Source organism: Pseudophryne corroboree, chromosome 4 (genome assembly GCF_028390025.1).
Source record: "Pseudophryne corroboree isolate aPseCor3 chromosome 4, aPseCor3.hap2, whole genome shotgun sequence".
Lineage (NCBI taxonomy): Eukaryota > Metazoa > Chordata > Amphibia > Anura > Myobatrachidae > Pseudophryne > Pseudophryne corroboree.
The window spans coordinates 254,684,584-254,705,728 of NC_086447.1; the positions used below are offsets into that span (position 1 = coordinate 254,684,584).

General features: G+C 45.0%; 1 protein-coding gene across 3 annotated transcripts in view; it reads right to left on the bottom strand.

Moving 5' to 3' along the window:
* ERICH6 (glutamate rich 6) overlaps window positions 1–21,145 on the bottom strand; it is a 310,623-nt gene that overhangs the window by 150,625 nt on the left and 138,853 nt on the right. For all 3 annotated transcript variants that reach the window (XM_063916045.1, XM_063916044.1, XM_063916046.1), the window contains 4 exons: window positions 17,474–17,542; window positions 17,324–17,382; window positions 17,105–17,230; window positions 16,756–16,857 (listed from right to left, as the gene is read on the bottom strand). In XM_063916045.1, coding sequence (XP_063772115.1) covers window positions 16,756–16,857; window positions 17,105–17,230; window positions 17,324–17,382; window positions 17,474–17,542 — 356 coding nt within the window. The remainder of the gene's footprint in view (window positions 1–16,755; window positions 16,858–17,104; window positions 17,231–17,323; window positions 17,383–17,473; window positions 17,543–21,145) is intronic.

Here is a 21,145-nt window from a genome sequence, read left to right on the forward strand (position 1 = left end):
AACACGTACATCGACTGGAACACCCATGGAGTCACTAGGGCGTCCACCGCCACTGCTTGTGGGTCCCTCGACCAGGAATAATACCGCCAAAGCTTCTTGTCGAGACAAGAGGCCATCATGTCGATCTGGGGTACGCCCCAAAGATCTGTTACCTCCTTGAACACCTCTGGATGGAGACGCCACTCCCCTGGATGGAGATCGTGTCTGCTGAGGAAGTCCGCTTACCAGTTGTCTACTCCCAGAATGAAAATTGCTGACAGCGCCAATGCGTGTTTTTCTGCCCAGAGGATGATTCTGGTCACCTCTGACATTGCAGCTCTGCTTTTCATTCCGCCCTATCGGTTTATGTAAGCCACTGTCGTTACATTGTCCAACTGCACTTGAATGGCCCGATTTCTCAGAAGCTGGGCCGATTGGAGAAGACCATTGTAGACGGCTCTTAGTTCCAAAATGTTTATTGGCAGGCCGGCTTCCAGACTTGACCTTGGAAGGTTTCCCCTTGAGTTACTGTGCCCCAGCCCCGGAGACTTGCATCCGTGGTTAGTATGGATCCAGTCCTGAATCCCGAACCTGCGGCCCTCCAGAAGGTGAGGTAATTGCAGCCACCAGAGGAGTGAAATTCTTGTCTTTCACGACAGAAGTCTTCTCTGGTGCATGTGTAGATGGGATCCCGACCACTTGTCCAGGAGATCCAGCTGGAAAGACCGAGCGTGAAACCTCCCGTACTGCAGAGCCTCATAAGAGGCCACCATCTTCCCCAGAAGGTGAATGCACTGATGAACCGACACCCATGTTTGCTTCAGGACAACCCGGACCATTGTTTGTATAACCAACGCTTTTTCCTCTGGAAGAAACACCCTCTGCACTCCCATGTCGAGGATCATTCCCAGAAAAGACAACCTCCTGGTTGGTTCCAAATGTGATTTTGGAAGATTCAGGATCCAACCATGTTCCCTGAGAAGCTGGGTCGTAAGAGCTATGGACTGTAACAGCTTCTCCTTGGACGATGCTTTTATCAGCAGATCGTCCAGATATGGAATTATGTTCACCTCCTGTCTGCGGAGAAGAACCATCATTTCCGACATCACCTTGGTGAATACCCTTGGTGCTGTGGAGAGGCCGAATGGCAGGGCCTGGAACTGAAAATGAGAGTCCAACAGTGCGAATCGAAGATAAGCTTGATGCGGCAGCCAAATCGGAATGTGGAGGTATGCATCCTTGATATCCAGGGATACCAGGAACTCCCCCTCCTCCAGACCTGATATCACTGCCCTTAGAGACTCCATTTTGAACTTGAACTCCCTCAGAAAGGGGGTTTAGTGATTTTAAATTCAGAATGGGCCTGACTGAACCATCCGGTACCACGAAAAGGTTTGAATAGTAACCTTTGTTTTGCATCTGGGGAGGAACTGGTACGATAACCTGTGCCTCCACCAGCTTCTGGCAAAGCTGGCAAGCCTGATTTGAAGAACCGGTGAGGAGGGAGATCTTGAAATTCCAGCCGGTAACCCTGGGACACAATATCTAGTACCCAGGGATCCAGGCCGGACGACACCCAGACGTGACTGAAATGTCTGAGTCTCGCCCCCACCGGCCTTACCTCCAGGCTGCGCTGTCCACCATCATGCTTAGGACTTTGGTGTAACAGAAGCAGGTTTCCGTTCCTGGGAACCTGCAGCAGCAGGTTTCTTGGATTTTGGCCGACCTTCTCTAAAGTAGGTGTTGGACGGTTTGGCCTTTCTTGTTTTATTAACACGAAAGGACTGTGATGCCATTGAAGGAAAAGGTTTCTTCGCAGCAGGTGCAGCTGAGGGAAGAAAAGGTGATTTACCCGCTGTAGCCATGGAGATCCACGCATCCAACACTTCCCCAAAGCCTGACCTGTGTAGGGTAGGGTCTCCACACCTCTCCTGGATTCCGCATCGGCAGACCACTGGGGCAGCTACAGTCTTCGACGAGCTGAGACAGACATGGAAGAAATTCCTGCAGCCATTGAACCCAGGTCCTTCATGGATTCCACCATAAATCCTGCAGAATCCTGAATGTTACGTAAAAACAATTCTACATCACTTTTATCCATAGTATCCAATTCCTCAAGAAACGTGCCTGACCACTTTACTATAGCTTTGGAAATCCATGCACAGGCAATAGTAGGCCGTAGTATCTCCCCTGAAGCCGTGTATATGGATTTGAGCGTAGTATCAATTTTACGCGGTAGATCCTGGAACAGGTAAAACCACCTTTTTTGAGAGTCTGGATACAGACGCGTACACTATGGGTAGGTTTTCCCAATTTTTCCTATCCTCATCAAGGAAGGGAAAAGCAACCAGAACCCTTCTAGGGATCTGGATTTTTTTCTCCGGGTTTTCCCATGCTTTCTCAGATATAGCATTTAATTCTTTGGACGCAGGGAAGGTTAGCGAGACTTTCTTATTGTCAGTGAAGTAAGCCTCCTCAACCTGCTCCGGTGTTGTGTCTGCAATATTCAACACATCCCTTATAGATAGCCTCTATCATCAACTGCACCCCTTTAGCAAGAGATGCGGCCCCCCTAAGCACATCCCCATCACCGTGTGCCATGTCAGAGTCGGTATCCGTGTCATCCTGCATAATCTGTGCAAGAGCATGTTTATGGGAACCTCCTGAGACTGCTGGCAAAGATCCCGGGACCCCGACAGGCTGTGTGACCAGTGTAGGGTGTAGGCGCTGGCTCAGGGCGCCCCTCACAGCGCCGCACTATGTACCGCTGCGCTCCATACCCTGTTGCCACCATCTTCACACCGGCTCCCCGCTTGCTAGCGGGCCGGTGACTCACTCGCCACTGATATTCTGGCCCTGTAAGGAGGTGGCGGCATGCTGCCGGGGTGAGTGATCTCCTGTGGCGGGAAACGTTCTATCTCCTCAGGAGCTCAGTGTTCTGGCAGCAGAGATAGTGGCTCAGACCCCGCAGGGCGGACACTACTCCCCCCTTAGTCCCACGATGCAGGGAGGCTGTTGCCAGCAGCCTCCCTGTAAAATAATAAACTCTAAAATAAACTTTTACTAAAGAAGCTCTATAGAGCTCCCCTAGCTGTGACCGGCTCCTCCGGGCACATTTTCTAAACCGAGTCTGGTAGGAGGGGCATAGAGGGAGGAGCCAGCCCACACTCTCAAACTCTTAAAGTTATCTATCTAAGCGTGCATTGTATCAAAGCATGATAAAATTGCCACATAACAGCAGCGTTCTATCAGCGTTAATTTATCTTCAGCTGATATCGATTGTGAATTGACGTTTCTTCTCTTCTTGTCACCTACAGGTAATTACAATTGACTACAACCACCAACATTTTCTGCTGCACTATATGTGTATATGCAAAGCTGATTCTGCTAGGTAATTACAATTGACTACAACCACCAACATATTCTGCGGCACTATATGTGTATATGCAAAGCTAATTCTTCTAGGTAATTACAATTGACTACAACCACCAACATATTCTGCTGCACTATATGTGTATATGCAAAGCTAATTCTGCTAGGTAATTACAATTGACTACAACCACCAACATATTCTGCTGCACTATATGTGTATATGCAAAGCTAATTCTGCTAGGTATGAATGATATAGACCCAGTTTAATGTTTGTGGAATGCATGGTTGTTTTTGTAAGGTAATTTACTGCTTGGCATTTGAGGGGGTGGGGTGTGGCTACAGATTTCAATTATTGGTTTCACTTGTAGTAGTCCTCTAGTTAAGTTCAATGGTGTAGGCTGTGCAAAGCCGTTTGGCTGTGCATTTACTATCTAAGCGTGCATTGTATCAAAGCGTGATAAAATTGCCACATAACAGCAGTGTTCTATCAGCGTTAATTTATCTTCAGCCGATATCGATTGTGAATTGACGTTTCTTCTCTTCTTGTCACCTACAGGTAATTACAATTGACTACAACCACCAACATATTCTGCTGCACTATATGTGTATATGCAAAGCTAATTCTGCTAGGTATGAATGATATAGACCCAGTTTAATGTTTGTGGAATGCATGGTTGTTTTTGTAAGGTAATTTACTGCTTGTCATTTGAGGGGGTGGGGTGTGGCTACAGATTTCAATTATTGGTTTCACTTGTAGTAGTCCTCTAGTTAAGCTCAATGGTGTAGGCTGTGCAAAGCCGTTTGGCTGTGCATTTACTATCTAAGCGTGCATTGTATCAAAGCGTGATAAAATTGCCACATAACAGCAGTGTTCTATCAGCGTTAATTTATCTTCAGCCGATATCGATTGTGAATTGACGTTTCTTCTCTTCTTGTCACCTACAGGTAATTACAATTGACTACAACCACCAACATATTCTGCTGCACTATATGTGTATATGCAAGCTAATTCTGCTAGGTATGAATGATATAGACCCAGTTTAATGTTTGTGGAATGCATGGTTGTTTTTGTAAGGTAATTTACTGCTTGGCATTTGAGGGGGTGGGGTGTAGCTACAGATTTCAATTATTGGTTTCACTTGTAGTAGTCCTAGTTAAGTTCAATGGTGTAGGCTGTGCAAAGCCGTTTGGCTGTGCATTTACTATCTAAGCGTGCATTGTATCAAAGCGTGATAAAATTGCCACATAACAGCAGTGTTCTATCAGCATTCAATCGAAGTGAAAAAGAAAGAAAACAGAAGGACACCAATCTAACAAAACAAAGAAAACTGAAGAACTAATAACAAATGTGAGTCACTTTTTAGATCACTCACCTCCTGATTGTTCCATCTGATTAAATAGCACGGAACTACCTTACTTGGACAATTCAAAAACCATCCATTTCACCTACAAATGCTTGTATCTGTATTATTGTAATTTTGTTTTTTAAGCACAGCTGCACCAATGCAATTTTACCTGCAAACACTTAAAACATCAAACATAATTACAGAAATGGGTTCTCTGCGCACTGAGGTGTTAATCTGAGGCGGGTGTGCTGCTGGTAATGAGGGGTGTCCCACCCCCCCTTAAATGGTAAGTATACAGATGTGGATAAATCCACAGGGAACCAGCGCTCAAACCCTATTTGTAGTGGTGAATGTACGGTTATAAAGTGAAACTAAAATCAATAATGAAAAAGCAGGTAATATACTTAAGGTTGTTTATTCTAAGATGCTGAGATACTTTCTTTCCCAACAGGTATAAATTCGGTTTAAAAGTCAATCAGTGATTGGGGCACGCTCCTGGTTTGAGCTTAAATTCTGAAGTGCAAGGTTCAATTGAAAGAACAAATGCTGTAATCTTTGTAAAGTCGAAAAAAAAAAAAGAAAAAGAAAAATGCCACAAAAAAATATTAATGATAATATGTACTAAAGTCCGAACGGTTTACAAGTCTATACAGACAGCGGCGTCCCGCTAATCTGTGCTCTGAAGTGAAGGATTCTCTTGTGAAGTGATGAACAGTTGACAGCGGTAGTGTATGCTTTGGTTAGAGTGGAGAATAAGGACCCTGGACTGGCGCTATTCCTCCTGCAGCACGTCCCACAGTAGAGCGCCCGAATCAGGCCCGCTCTGTGGGGCCGCTGACCTGGGGTGTGCGCCTGTCACAGAGGCGAAGTGGACCCGGCCGGAGCTCTCCGAGCGGCTGGCTGCGCCTCTCCTCCTCCTACAGGGACTTACCTTCTCCCTTCACCTCCGCCTTCCACTCTCCGCTGTCTAGGGCTTCTTCCGTCGCCTGGCAACCGGTTGCTTCCGGAACTCCGGATCACGTGACCGGATGGTTTGCGGAAAGGATTAGCAGTACTGTCCTTCTTTGTAGTGAATATTCGTCCTCAGTCCAATGTAGTATAGATGGGTAGCTCCAACGCGTTTCGACCTGTTAGGGTCTTCCTCTGGGAGTCATTTGTGTGTTTAGGTTGCAGGAATTTAAGGTGTCCTGATAGGGTGGGATCAATTCCCATTGGTCCTCTGATCTGGCTTTGTGATTGGCTCACAGCTTGTCAATCGAAGTTTATGGGAGGATGTGACATCATCACAGTGCTTTAGAGTGTGCCCAGTATTATCTGGCTTTGTGATTGGCTCACAGCTTGTAAATCAAAGTTTATGGGAGGATGTGACATCATCACAGTGCTTTAGAGTGTGCCCAGTATTATCTGGCTTTGTGATTGGCTCACAGCTTGTCAATCAAAGTTTATGGGAGGATGTGACATCATCACAGTGCTTTAGAGTGTGCCCAGTATTATCTGGCTTTGTGATTGGCTCACAGCTTGTCAATCAAAGTTTATGGGAGGATGTGACATCATCACAGTGCTTTAGAGTGTGCCCAGTATTGAAAAAAGGAAAATAATGGAAAAATATATCCGTAGTGAAAAGGATATATATAAAGTTACAATATAGCAGTTATATGAATCAAACTTGCAGAATGGTGTTAATACTCAAAATAATGAACCTTGGGATATTTTGAGGCTATGTTCAAAGGCATGAGAATAATGATTAACCCTCTACAGCATTAAACAATGCCTGTCACTACTTTGATGTAAGAATATCATAGAATAGCGAATGTAGCTGCTGTTGAATTGAATTGAAATGGGATATGTCTTCATTTGCATATGACAGACCTAATTTCGTTGTCAATGTTGAGCCCTTTGGGGGCCAGTGTCCCTAAATTAATCATCATGCACAGTTCTTCCTTATTGATTCTGGAGATGTAATCACCTCCTCTCCAGTTCTTTTTGACCTCTTTTACACCAGTGAACTTAAGTAGAGCAGGGTTTGAGTTGTGAAACTCTTTGAAATGTTGGGATAATGGGTGGTCTTCTGTGCCTTTCCTAATGTTGCGTACGTGTTCCCCAATTCTGACTTTCAGTGGTCGTATTGTTCTTCCTACGTATTGTTTAACACATGGGCATTGGAGGATGTATATAATGCCCTTGCTGTGGCATGTCAACCTATCCCTTATCTTATACTCATGTGTGTTCGCCTCAGATATTATGCTATATGTTGGTGTAGTACTCCTGGAATTGGTTACCTTACAACCTACACATGTCCCGCAATGGAAAAACCCTCCTTTGCTATGTGAGCCATCAATGGTAGTCTGTGTGGTGTTTGTCGGAGGTATGCAGCTATGTATAAAGTTTTTGTTTAATGTCTGGAGCTTTTTTGTATACTACCTTAGGATTCTGTGGTAGTATCTCTGCCAAGGTGTCATCTTGTAGTAATATTGGCCAGTGTTTTTTGAGGATCTTCTTGACTTTATGTGCCTGGTCAGAATATTGTGTGATGAATATAGGTCCTTCAGTCATATTTTTTTGTGCAGATTTGTCCTTGTAGTCCAAAAGTGTTGAGCGATCATTTGCTCGAACTGTGTCAAAGGCCCTTTTTACCAAGTCAGGGTGATAATTTTTCTCTTTGAATCTTTCACTCAGGGTGTGTCCCTGTGTGTCGTAATCATTTAGCCTAGAGCAGTTGCGTCTAAGTCTTTTAAACTGGCCCATCGGGATACCGTTGAGCCAGGTAGGATGATGTCCACTTGAGGCTAGTATAAAGCTATTTACATCAACTGCTTTATTGAATGTGTTGGTGTGCAACGTCCCTTCCTTTACAAAGATATTGAGATCTAGAAATTCCACCTTTTCTTGACTGTAATGTGAGGTGAATTGCAGATTGCGGTCATTGTTGTTGAGATGTGATAGAAAGCTCTTAAGTGATTGTTCGTCCCCTTTCCAGATGAAAAAGACATCATCTATATACCTGGTCCAGAGGACGAGATTTGCGCCAAGGTCTGGGTCTGACCATATGATGTCGTCTTCCCATTTCAATTCAATTCAACAGCAGCTACATTCACTATTCTATGATATTCTTACATCAAAGTAGTGACAGGCATTGTTTAATGCTGTAGAGGGTTAATCATTATTCTCATGCCTTTGAACATAGCCTCAAAATATCCCAAGGTTCATTATTTTGAGTATTAACACCATTCTGCAAGTTTGATTCATATAACTGCTATATTGTAACTTTATATATATCCTTTTCACTACGGATATATTTTTCCATTATTTTCCTTTTTTTCAATACTGGGCACACTCTAAAGCACTGTGATGATGTCACATCCTCCCATAAACTTTGATTGACAAGCTGTGAGCCAATCACAAAGCCAGATAATACTGGGCACACTCTAAAGCACTGTGATGATGTCACATCCTCCCATAAACTTTGATTGACAAGCTGTGAGCCAATCACAAAGCCAGATAATACTGGGCACACTCTAAAGCACTGTGATGATGTCACATCCTCCCATAAACTTTGATTGACAAGCTGTGAGCCAATCACAAAGCCAGATAATACTGGGCACACTCTAAAGCACTGTGATGATGTCACATCCTCCCATAAACTTCGATTGACAAGCTGTGAGCCAATCACAAAGCCAGATCAGAGGACCAATGGGAATTGATCCCACCCTATCAGGACACCTTAAATTCCTGCAACCTAAACACACAAATGACTCCCAGAGGAAGACCCTAACAGGTCGAAACGCGTTGGAGCTACCCATCTATACTACATTGGACTGAGGACGAATATTCACTACAAAGAAGGACAGTACTGCTAATCCTTTCCGCAAACCATCCGGTCACGTGATCCGGAGTTCCGGAAGCAACCGGTTGCCAGGCGACGGAAGAAGCCCGAGACAGCGGAGAGTGGAAGGCGGAGGGGAAGGGAGAAGGTAAGTCCCTGTAGGAGGAGGAGAGGCGCAGCCAGCTGCTCGGAGAGCTCCGGCCGGGTCCACTTCGCCTCTGTGACAGGCGCACACCCCAGGTCAGCGGCCCCACAGAGCGGGCCTGATTCGGGCGCTCTACTGTGGGACGTGCTGCAGGAGGAATAGCGCCAGTCCAGGGTCCTTATTCTCCACTCTAACCAAAGCATACACTACCGCTGTCAACTGTTCATCACTTCACAAGAGAATCCTTCACTTCAGAGCACAGATTAGCGGGACGCCGCTGTCTGTATAGACTTGTAAACCGTTTGGACTTTAGTACATATTATCATTAATATTTTTTTGTGGCATTTTTCTTTTTCTTTTTCTTTTTTCGACTTTACAAAGATTACAGCATTTGTTCTTTCAATTGAACCTTGCACTTCAGAATTTAAGCTCAAACCAGGAGCGTGCCCCAATCACTGATTGACTTTTAAACCGAATTTATACCTGTTGGGAAAGAAAGTATCTCAGCATCTTAGAATAAACAACCTTAAGTATATTACCTGCTTTTTCATTATTGATTTTAGTTTCACTTTATAACCGTACATTCACCACTACAAATAGGGTTTGAGCGCTGGTTCCCTGTGGATTTATCCACATCTGTATACTTAACATAATTACCATCGCTTCTTAAACCTCTCACAATCCTTTCATTTCTTACACTCCAGATACATTTCTGCACCCACTTTATCTACGCTTTTGACTCATTTCATACTAAATCTACACCCATTAAGCCTACACTGCTTTTCTCACCTGCATTTCTGCAATTCTTCTGCTCGGATTCCCTTACACTCTCCTCTCCTACTTCCACTTTCCCTCAACCTATTTACCTACTTAACACTATGTCAAGGCTTTCTTATACTCCCCACATCACTCAGTGTCTACCTAATAATGTATCTTTATCCTTCCCCCCCTAGTCTCCTACACCTCCTCCTCTCTCCCCTCCACTGTCTCCCCTCCATCCCTCTGTTTCCTTCCCCCTCCTTTCCTGTTAACCCACTTTCATTCACCTCTGCCCCATGGTCCTGCTACCCCACAACTCAGCCCTGCTCCCTCTCTCCCTTCTCTGTCACCTCCCCACACCCCCATCCACATCACACTGACCTCCCTCCCTGCCCACCTCCTGCAGTTTCCCCTCCTAGCTCAGGCACCCGCACCATTACCACTCTCTCATCATCCCTGCCTTCAAAGTTAATCTCACCTCATCGCTACAGCAACCCTGATAATCTCATTCACATCTCTCCCACAAACTCATACCCCCTATCCTGTGCCCTCTGGAATGCCAGATCTGTTTATAACAAACTGGTCCCCACTCGTGACCTTTTCATTTCCAACTCCCTACACATACTAGCCATTACTGATACTTGGATTACGCCCTCTGACACTAATTCTCCTGCTGCTCTCTCTGCTGGGGGCCTCACATTCACACACACACCCCGACCTGGGGGTCGCCATGGGGTGGTGTTGGGGTCCTTTTACCTTCTAGTTACTCCTACCAACTCATACCACCAGAACCATCCCTTTCATTCTCTACATTTGAGGTCCATACTATATGCCTCTTCCAACCAGTACATCTTAGAGTAGCTGTCATTTACCGCCCCCCTGGCACTGCTTCCAAATTCATCGACAACTTTGCTTCCTGGCTTCCTCACTTCCTCTCTTCTGACATTCCCTACATTATCCTAGGTGATTTCAACATCCCTATTGACATCCCCACACAATCCCCTGCCTCTAAACTCCTTAACCTCACCTCTTCACTTGGTCTCTCCCAGTGGACCTCCTCACCCTCCCATGTGAATGGGAGCTCACTGGATCTGGTCTTCACTCACCGCTGTGATATTTCTGATTTTTCCAACTCCCCATTTCCCCTCTCTGACCACCACTTGCTCTCCTTTAACCTATCTCTCTCGACTTCCCCATCTCTACCTCTTAAGGCTACCATCACTAAGCGTAACATTGAAGCTATTGACACCACATTCCTTTCCTCCTTGTTTGACTCACTTCTCTCTCCTACTCTCTCTCTCCCATGCCCTGAACAAGCCACTTCCACATACAATGCATCCCTTACTTCTGCTCTTGACTCTGTTGCTCCACCAACCACTATTCACCCTCGCAAATTAACACCTCAACCCTGGCACACCAAATGCACCAGATATCTGCAAAAATGCTCACATACTGCTGAGCGACACTGGAGAAAATCACGCTCTAAGGCAGACATTCTCCATTTCAAACTTATGCTCTCATCCTTCAGTGCTGCCCTTTCTCTTGCTAAACAGTCATACTTCAAGAACCTCATCTCCTCCCAGTCTTCCAACCACCGGCGCCTCTTTACCACTCTCAACTCACTCCTCTGCCCACCTCCACCTCGTCTTCCTTCCTCACTCTCTGCTCTTGACTTTGCCACTTACTTCACATCCAAAATTGACTCCATACATCAGGACATCACATCACACCAGTCCATCAGTAACCAGCCTTCTCCCATCCCTTACCAACCCTCCCCATCCCTCGCACCAACTCTGACATCTTTCTCCCATGCATCTGGAGAGGAAGTCATGGCCCTCATTCGTTCCTGTACCCTCACCACCTCCCCACTTGACCCTATCCCCTCCCGCCTCTTCTGGTACCTCTCTCCTTCTGCTTGTTCCCATCTTTCCCACCTTCTCAATCTCTCCCTCTCATCAGGCACTGTCCCCTCTGCCTTCAAGCATGCACTCATCTCTCCTATTCTTAAAAAACCTACCCTTGATCCAAACACTCTCTCCAACTACCGACCCATCTCTCTCCTCCCTTTTGCCTCCAAACTCCTTGAGTGTATTGTCTACAACCGCCTTACTTCCTTTCTTTCCTCACACTCACTGCTTGACACATTCAAGTCTGGCTTCCGTCCTCTCCACTCCTCTGAAACTGCCCTTACAAAAGTATGCAATGACCTCCATGCTGCTAAATCTAAGGGACCCTACTCTCTACTTATTCTACTGGATCTCTCTGCTGCTTTTGACACTGTGGACCATCCTCTCCTACTGCAAATCCTTCACTCCATTGGTCTGCGTGACACTGCCCTTTCTTGGCTGTCCTCCTACCTTTCTGACCGTTCATTCTCTGTCTCCTCTTATGACTCTACCTCCCCCTCACTTCCACTAACTGTAGGGGTACCCCAAGGTTCTGTCCTTGGTCCTCTACTCTTCTCTCTCTACACGTCCTCACTAGGTAAGCTCATTAGTTCTTTTGGTTTCCAATATCATCTCTATGCTGATGACACTCAAATCTATCTTTCCTCTCCAGACCTCTCCCCTGCTCTCCTCACTCGTATCTCCAACTGTCTCTCTGCTACCTCTTTCTGGATGTCCCAGAGCTTTCTTAAACTTAACATGTCTAAGACCGAGCTGATCATCTTCCCTCCCTCCCGCATAACCTCACCTCCTACAATCTCTATCTATTGATGGCACTACTATCTCCTCTAGCCCCCAAGTGCGCTGTCTTGGAGTAATCCTTGACTCCTCCCTCTCCTTCAAACCACACATTCAGCACCTCTCACAAACCTGCCGTTTTCATCTAAAAATGATTTTCAGGATCAGACCTTTCTGACCCAGGATTCTACTAAGACTCTTATCCACTCACTGGTCATCTCCAGACTGGACTACTGTAATCTCCTCCTAACTGGCATTCCTGACAAATACCTCTCTCCACTCCAATCTATACTCAATGCTGCTGCCCGGCTCATCTTCCTCACCAAACACACTACGTCCACCTCTGCTCTCTTACTAGACCTTCACTGGCTCCCGTTCCCTTTCAGAATCCATTTCAAGCTTCTCACACTTGCTTACAAAGCCCTCACCCACTCCTCTCCCATCTACATCTCTGACCTTATCTCCCTTTACACTCCCACCCGTCCTCTTCGCTCTGCTAATGCACATCGACTCTCCTGCCTACAGATTACTTCCTCCCACTCCTACCTCCAAGATTTTTCACGTGCTGCACCACTTCTCTGGAATTCCCTACCTCTCCCCCTCAGACTCTCCACCTCTCTACAAAACTTCAAACGGGCTCTCAAGACCCACTTCTTCACCAAACCCAGCCAAATCTCATCCTAAACCTCTGTTCCACGCTCTCTATGTACCCCATCTGTCTCACCCCTGTCTGTCTACCCTCCCCTTTAGAATGTAAGCTCTCACGAGCAGGGCTCTCTTCCCTCATGTGCTTATCCTTTTCTTACTTTAATAATATTCAACCACCAAATCCAGCAGTCTTCTGCCACCTGATACTTATTCCAGTGTCATCTGCTGATGTAGCTATGTTTATTTACCCTGTACTTGTCTAATATTGTCAACTGTAAGTTGCTGTTTTCCTGCTTGATTATTTGTTTATGTACTCTGTAATTGGGCGCTGCGGAACCCTTGTGGCGCCATATAAATAAAGGATAATAAAATAATAATAGTGGACCTGTCTATACCCCATGGTACTAATGTGGACCCCAGCATCCCCTAGGACATAAGAGAAATATATATATATATATATATATATATATATATATATATAGAGTCCAAGTAGGCAGCACTCCCAATGTTAAACTCACAAGATGATGGTGCCTTCCGTAGGAGTCCCCAGCACGGGGTATTCCAATTTGTAGTGGAAAGTCAGCGGCACGAGGTGATAAATTCCTCGAAATGTTGAACAGCACTTATGTGTGTTTGCCATATTTCTTTGAGTGCCGCCGACTTTCCACTATATATATATATATATATATATATAGTAAGATAGATGCATACATACATACATATTTACCTAATGTAACTTATACATGTGCAGACCAACATCCAAGTGACACATTTATATTTATCTCACACAAGGGAGCTATTGGACCTGTCTAATCATCAAAGGAACTAAAATGATCTTCAATTTCTTTACAAGTTTTAAACTTGCAAGGAATAAAACAAATTGTATAATATTGGGGGTCATTCCGAGTTGATCGCTCGCTGCCGATTTTTGCAGCGCAGCGATCAGGTAAAAAAACAGCAAAACTGCGCATGCATATGCACCGCAATGCGCACGCGCATCGTACGGGTACAAACAGCATCGTTGCTGTGCAATGCTTCTAGCGACGAATCCATTCGCACAGCTGATCGCAAGGAGATTGACAGGAAGAGGGCGTTCATGGGTGTCAACTGACCGTTTTCTGGGAGTGGTAGGGAAAACGCAGGCGTGACCAGGCGTTTGCAGGGCGGGTATCTGACGTCAATTCTGGGACCTCCGACGCTAGAATCATCGCACAGGATAAGTAACTACAGGGCTGGTCTTGTTTTGCACAAAATGTTTTTGTACCGCTCGGCTGCATATGCGATCGCACACTTGCAAAGCTAAAATACACTCCCCCGTGGGCGGCGACAATGCGTTTGCATGGCTGCTAAAAGTAGCTAGCGAGCGAACAACTCGGAATGAGGGCCATTGTTTCTTATTTTATTTCTCTTATTCCATGATATGTGGAAATGTACACTTTACATCTCTTATGCTTAGCACAGCTGACATTTGGGGATACACATACACATGATACTAAAACTTACCACTACAGTATGTTTTATGAATATGAGAGGAAAGCAGAGCACAAATGCAAACTCCACACAGTTAGTTCAGCACTGTATGCTATACCACTTTGCCACTCATGCTTTGATTTTGTATTGGTCCATTAATTCTTTCCCTCTCAATATATGTGTGTGTGTGTGTATGTATATATATATATATATATATATAGATCAAGTCGTCATGTAGGCACTCAGAAAAAAATACAGGTGACACTACCGCTGGTAAGGTCAACGTTTCAGGGACCTCTCCCTTTTATCAAGACAAGATCGTGTCTTGATAAAAGGGAGAGGTCCCTGAAACGTTGACCTTACCAGCGGTGGTGTCGACTGTATTTTTTTCTGAGTGCCTCCATGACGACTTGATCTATATGCTCATTTGAGAGGTTGTACACTGGATGAATTGATGCTTCTAAGCGTGAGTGGCAGACATATTTGATATATATATAAAAAAATAAAAAATACTTTCTGCACTGATTGAAAATAGACTAATAGGGTAGAGATCACATTCAATAATTAGGATCGGCTGCCTTATTACACTAAGGCCCTCATTCCGAGTTGTTCGCTTGCTAGCTGCTTTTAGCAGCAGTGCAAACGCTAAGCCGCCGCCCTCTGGGAGTGTATCTTAGCTTAGCAGAAGTGCGAACGAAAGGATCGCTGAATTGCTACTAAAAAAGATTGTGCAGTTTCAGAGTAGCTCGAGACTTACTCCAAGCTAGCGATCACTTCAGTCTGTTTAGTTCCTGTTTTGACGTCACAAACACGCCCTGCGTTCGGCCAGCCACTCCCCCGTTTCCCCAGGCACGCCTACGTTTTTATCCGACACGCCTGCATTTTCCCACTCACTCCCCGAGAACGGTCAGTTACCACCCAGAAACACCCACTTCCTGTCAATCACTCTGCGTCCAGCAGTGCGACTGAAAAGCGTCGCTAGACCTTGTGTGAAACTGCATAGTCTTGTGTGAAAGTACGTCACGCGTGCACACTGCGCACCATACGCATGCGAAGAAATGCCGCTTTTTTTACCTAATCGCTGCGCTGCGACCGAAAGTAGCTAGCGAACAACTCGGAATGAACACCTAGGTTCCCTGTTATGAGGAAACAAAAAACAAATATGTAGTATTACTGTAATTGGCGCCTTGGGGTTGTTATAACACCCCTATTTTTGTGACAGAATGACCTTATGTCAAATAAAATCTTGTTTAGGAAAACAAACAATATGTTCCAATATGCTAAATATATAAAAATGTATAAAAGATCATCTGATACTGTATTGATATAACTGTCCATAAAACATTTCAACCACCACTAACATCCAGTGGTGGTCCACATAAGAGCAGATGTACAAATATTTCCTTTGCGAACTCCTCCTTCAAGGACTGTAAATTGGAGGTCAGATCACAACAAATTTGATAATCCAACGCATTTCGTCTCTCACAGAGACTTCATCAGGGGCATATCTTATTCGAGTAATTAGCCTCAAACAATCAATGGATTAATTTGCTCTGGGATATTAACATCGGTAAAAAGTGGATCATCCACTATGTTGTGATCTGACCTCCAACTTACACTTGCACTGCAGACATTGAGGTGATAGGATCTTAGTGGACACACACAGTTGTTTGTGCCTCTTGATCCTTTGAGATGTGTCTGACCAGTGGTCTTTCTCCATTAAAAATTAACTACCAACTTGGGGAGTGTATAAACTTATAAAATTACTGGGTCAGTGGAGTTGCCACATTTCCGGCACCACTACTGGCAATATTTTAATGATTTGTCCCTCGGATTTGATGTGAAGTAGGTGGAAATTATCAATATCCACCTTAGGAAAATATCAATATCCACCAATATACATCTTTAGATCTTTATATACCCCTGAGGAAGGCCTGTTAAAAGGATGAAACGCATAGGATTTTAAAGAAACAAGGTGATTAGGACACCCAGTACACATTGGAGAGTCCCCACCACTGAGCTCACATCCTGGGGGGGTTGGTGGCACTCGGGTTTACATCCGTCTTTGTGTTGTTCCTTATAATATACCTTGTATGTAATGTAGAGATTGTCTCACATTATATTTTATGTTTGATGTTCTCAATAAACATCAGAATTTTATTAATCCAAGGTTCTGTTTTGGGTGTCTACATCTCTTTGGTGAGAGGGTATTTTCTAGGTTTAACACCTGGCTGAGTATTACTGTACATAGATTGAAAGGAGATAAGAATACCCACTCCAAGTTGGATTTACAATCAAGTCCAATCAGAAACGGTTGAAAATAATCTGGCCTTGAAATCCGTAAATTCATATGGACTTATTTATGGACAATTGGTTTTGATGTTCTAGCGCCCTCCTTCATTTGTCTACATTGTTTTGTTCCCACTAACAGGGGTTCTACCGTGAGGTGCTGCTCTCTGAAGCGCGTGATAAAGGTGTGTTTTTTAGTTATATATATATATATATATATCTATATATGTGCTATTTTACCTCTTCAGAGCGTTCCTTTTCTGTGGTATATTCTAAAGGAAATGGCTTTAATGGTTTTCCGCAGAATTCACACAGTTCCTTCACAGACTGGTCCTTTAGGATCTAATACAGAAGAGCAGAATATCCCACAGAATACAGACAATTACATCTTTTGCGTATTTTACTAGTTAATACCATTTTAAATTGCTATTATATAATTGCTATAATATGTTGATTTGGATATACATTTCAGCAGTACAGAAGATGATGTTACTGCAACTATTTATGTCATAAATGACAGATGCTGCCTAATTAAATAGATTCTATGTTCCAACATAAGTAGTAACTACTGATATCTCTAATACAGCACCTGCATTATTGCCAGCAGCCGATCGTTTTCAGAGGATTCTCTTTTGTATGCCATGATAGTGGGCGGCCCAACACTTGTCAAAGTTTTTAAATGTTGCTGAAAATATGTCTTGTAATCAGAGGAGAACTACAAAGAAGCATGGTAAAAAAATGGTAAAACATAGTAAAACTGTTTTAGTCATGTGACAATTTCTGAAAGAGGAAGGAGACACCACTCTACCTCCATGTCACATAGAATGCTTAGCTCACTGAGGTCTTCTGATAAAGATGAGTACAAATCTGTAAGCAGAGCATAAAAGGAACGTAGATAATGTAATTCTTTTTTTTTTACCCCCAATAGAATATTTATTTATTTTAATTGCTTCCTTACCTTCCTCTTGTTCAGTCATGGCAGGAAGGTCTGTAGTGGGAGGACTGACACTTTCTGAAGTCTGAACCACTGAAAGTGAAATGACTGATTACTGCTCAAAAAAAAAGTCCCCATTTTTATATCGATTTTTACACTCAGTAGCATAGATTTATGACAGAATCAGGTCTGAATACCAAATTAACCAAATTCCCAGTGGACATCCTCCAACAGATGAGCTGGCAGACTTCTGGATTTACCAATTCCCAGTTGGTGGATTGCCTTGCAAATATGAACTGGCCTAACACTTTCATTTACCACTTAGTGGTCGGAGTTTGATCTCGGACACATGAACTGGCCATACATATGCATCTACCAATTCCTGGTCGGCGGTTGTTCTCCCACAAATGAACTGGCTCCATAATTGCACCTACTGTACCAATTTCCTGACAGTGGATAAACTCCCACACATGATCTGGCCAAACAGCTGCACCTGCCAAACCCTGGCCGGCTTATGATCTCCCACACGAGCTGGGCCTTACCTTACCACATACAGGCAATATAATACTGACGACTCCAGCCAATTCCCTTGTCTATATTATTGTCCATAAGTAAATCAAATAATAATAATAATAATAATAATAATAATAATATTATAATTATTATTATCCTCATCATCTTGGACACCACAGTGCTCTGTAGACAATAGGAAAGCATACATAAAATAGGCCATACAGGCTAGCAGCAGGAGCAGACGTGGTAGTGCAGAGCTCCTGCCTGCAGAATTGATAAAAGTGGGGTTTTGCCCCCTTCCCAGCATAGAACCGCACCTGGGCACACTACCCCAGCCTTACTGAAGCACCCTGTACCCCAAGGTTAGAGCTGCGGAGCCGGGGGTGACCTGTGCTGTTCCCTGCGGGTTGCGGCCTACCTTTCTGTTTGGAGCCGGGACCTCGATTTTGGATGGTGGCCTTCCTGGTCCCTGGTCCTCCATTAACCTGGTGTTGCCTCCCTGCAGGTGGCCGGCGGCTGGGGAACTAGTTGGAGGCGGCAGACGGAGTGCTCCTCACCAGCGGGCGGCAGCCATCTTCCCTCTGACCCTGCGATCACCCTGCTTCATGGACGGGCGGTTTCTGAGGCACCGCAGTCACTGGTTAGACTGCATCCGGCGCCTCCCGCCCCCTGCGGCATCTGGTCCTGCAGGGCGGCGTGGCTGTCCGGCGTGAGTGGGTGAGTGTAGTCCCCATATCTTTGGCTCTCCCACCTCCTCTTGCCCAGTCTACAAGCCCAGCTATCAATTCCTCTGGAGTGTAGGGCAAGTGACTCCCCATCTCTGTCCAGCACATGCTTTGTTTCCCCATTTGCTTAAAACAATGCTGTCCAGCTAGCCATTTCTATTCTGGGGGGAATGTGCCGCCACTGGCCCTGACAGGATGCTGTTCTAATCACATAACGATCTCCAGTGCTCCCTTGGTGACACCACATTTCCCCATGATGAGAGGTAAGAGAGGCTCACAAGGGAGAGGAAGAAAATCGCACAAAGAGACCTCTGCAACTACGATGAGTACCCCATTTTCCGCCAATATGAGACAATTTCTCCTCCCCCAGGGCTCCATCCCCATGGACGATACTTCTCCACCCTCTACCCCACACCTTTCGAATTTCTCGGACTCTCCCACTCGAGTTGGGGCCTACATGGTAGATCAGCTCACGCTGCAAGAGCCAGGAGGCCTGTCACAGATTTTACACCTTCTTCATGCCCTGCCAATGAAGCGAGACTTTGAACAACTGGATAGTAGCCCTAGAGACACAGTCCATTCGGAGGTCGCTGCCGTTCAATCTGAGATATCTCACATTGGATCCTGACTAACTTCCTTGGAAGGCTTTTCATCAGACACGGCCACGGCCCACAACGCCCTCAGGGCCACAGTTATCAGACAAGCGACAAGCCTTCAACAGCTTCAAGAGCATCTTCTGGATGATTTGGATAACCGTGGGAGGAGAAATAATTTGAGGGTTCGGAAGGTCTCGGAGGACATCCCACCCCAGGGACTTATTGACTTTCTCACAAAGATCTTTAATAAGCTCCTGGGTCGGGATCCTGCTTCCATAATTTAATTCGACAGAGCTCATCGGGCTTTGAGACCCAGAGGGGCACCATCAGACCGACCTCATGACATCATATGTCGCTTACATTATTACTCGGAAAAAGAGGAACTCCTCCACAAAGTTCGTCGTTTGGATGTGATTGGGATTGACGACCACAGACTCCAGATTTTTCAAGATCTATCATGGTCCACCCTTCAAAAGCACAGGGCTCTACAACCGCTTACTGTGGAGCTCCGAAAGCTGGGGATCAAGTATAGATGAGGCTTCCCTTTCAGCTTGCAGGTTTCGCATAATGGAAAGTTGTATTCATTTAAAGACTTAACTGATTTGCCTCCCTTTTGTCAAGCGCTTGGGGTGCTTGACAAACTGGCAGGAGCCTCTAAATCGCTCAATCCCACCAGAACTCTCTCACCCTGATAATGATTGGCAACTTGCCCACCGTAACCCGAAACCCCCTAGGGAACAGCGGATCCCTGTTCAGATGACATCGAAGTGAAGGTCCCTAGGGCTTTAGGTGGTACACATACTCCTTTCCGAGATACTTAACTATGTTTCAAGCGACTCCTGCTGGGTCAATGATGTTCCTTGCCATGATGCGCCTTTCCCCTTGTGGGGACACTTTTGTGGCAACGATATTATTTTTGGTCTGATAAGTATTTACCCGACCCTCTAGAGTTGCCGGATAGTGCCATTGGCTACAAGTCCTTTAGTTTTCCTAATGTTATGTGATTGAACCGTTATTCTAATTTCTGAATGTTATACTGAATTAGCTGTTAGGGCCCGTGTAGTCACCGACCCCCAGTTCCCCTACACCGCCCTGGTACTCTTGGTCTCCGGCGTGCTACACGCGTCCGAGCTCCCAAGTGGCGTAGTGTGTTTTTCTTTCTATTTTCTAGGTTGTATTACATACTTCTGCATAAGTTTGAATTTTTGTATTGTTCTCCTAATGTACTTTCTGCTTCTGCTTCTCTCCTTTTTCTGTTCTTTTTCCCCCCTGCCTTATGTGGTTCCTGCCCCAGGAGTCTTGTTGCCCTTCTCGCTGGCCCTCATATTGCTCCTTATACAATAGAAGATGGCGGTTGACCCTAAGGTGACAGCCATAGAATTTGTTTCCCTCAATGTGAAGGGATTAAACATTCCAGAGAAGCGCTCTAGAGTGCTCAGAGATCTTTTTTCCTTCAGGGCCGACATTGCGTTTCTCCAGGAGACGCACTTTAAGTCCGGGGTTGCTCCAACCCTTAAGGACCGCAATTACCCATTTTCTTTTTATAATAATAATAGCAAGAGTAAGTCTCTGGAAGTCGCTATCTTGTTGTCCAAACGGTTGCCGTTTCAAGACATAACGTCTGTTACCCTAGAGGAGGGCAGAACACTACTGGTTAAATGTAAACTGTTTGATCAGATGTACACCTTTATAAACGTATACGCCCCAAACCAATCCCAACCCAACTTCCTTGTGGCGGCCCTGCATCAGATTTCCTCGCTGGTCGAGGGTATTCCAATAATAGGAGGAAACTTCAACTGGTTTCTCCAGCCCGAGGTAGACATCTCTGGGACACCGGCTAGACCCTCACTTGCTTTGCATCG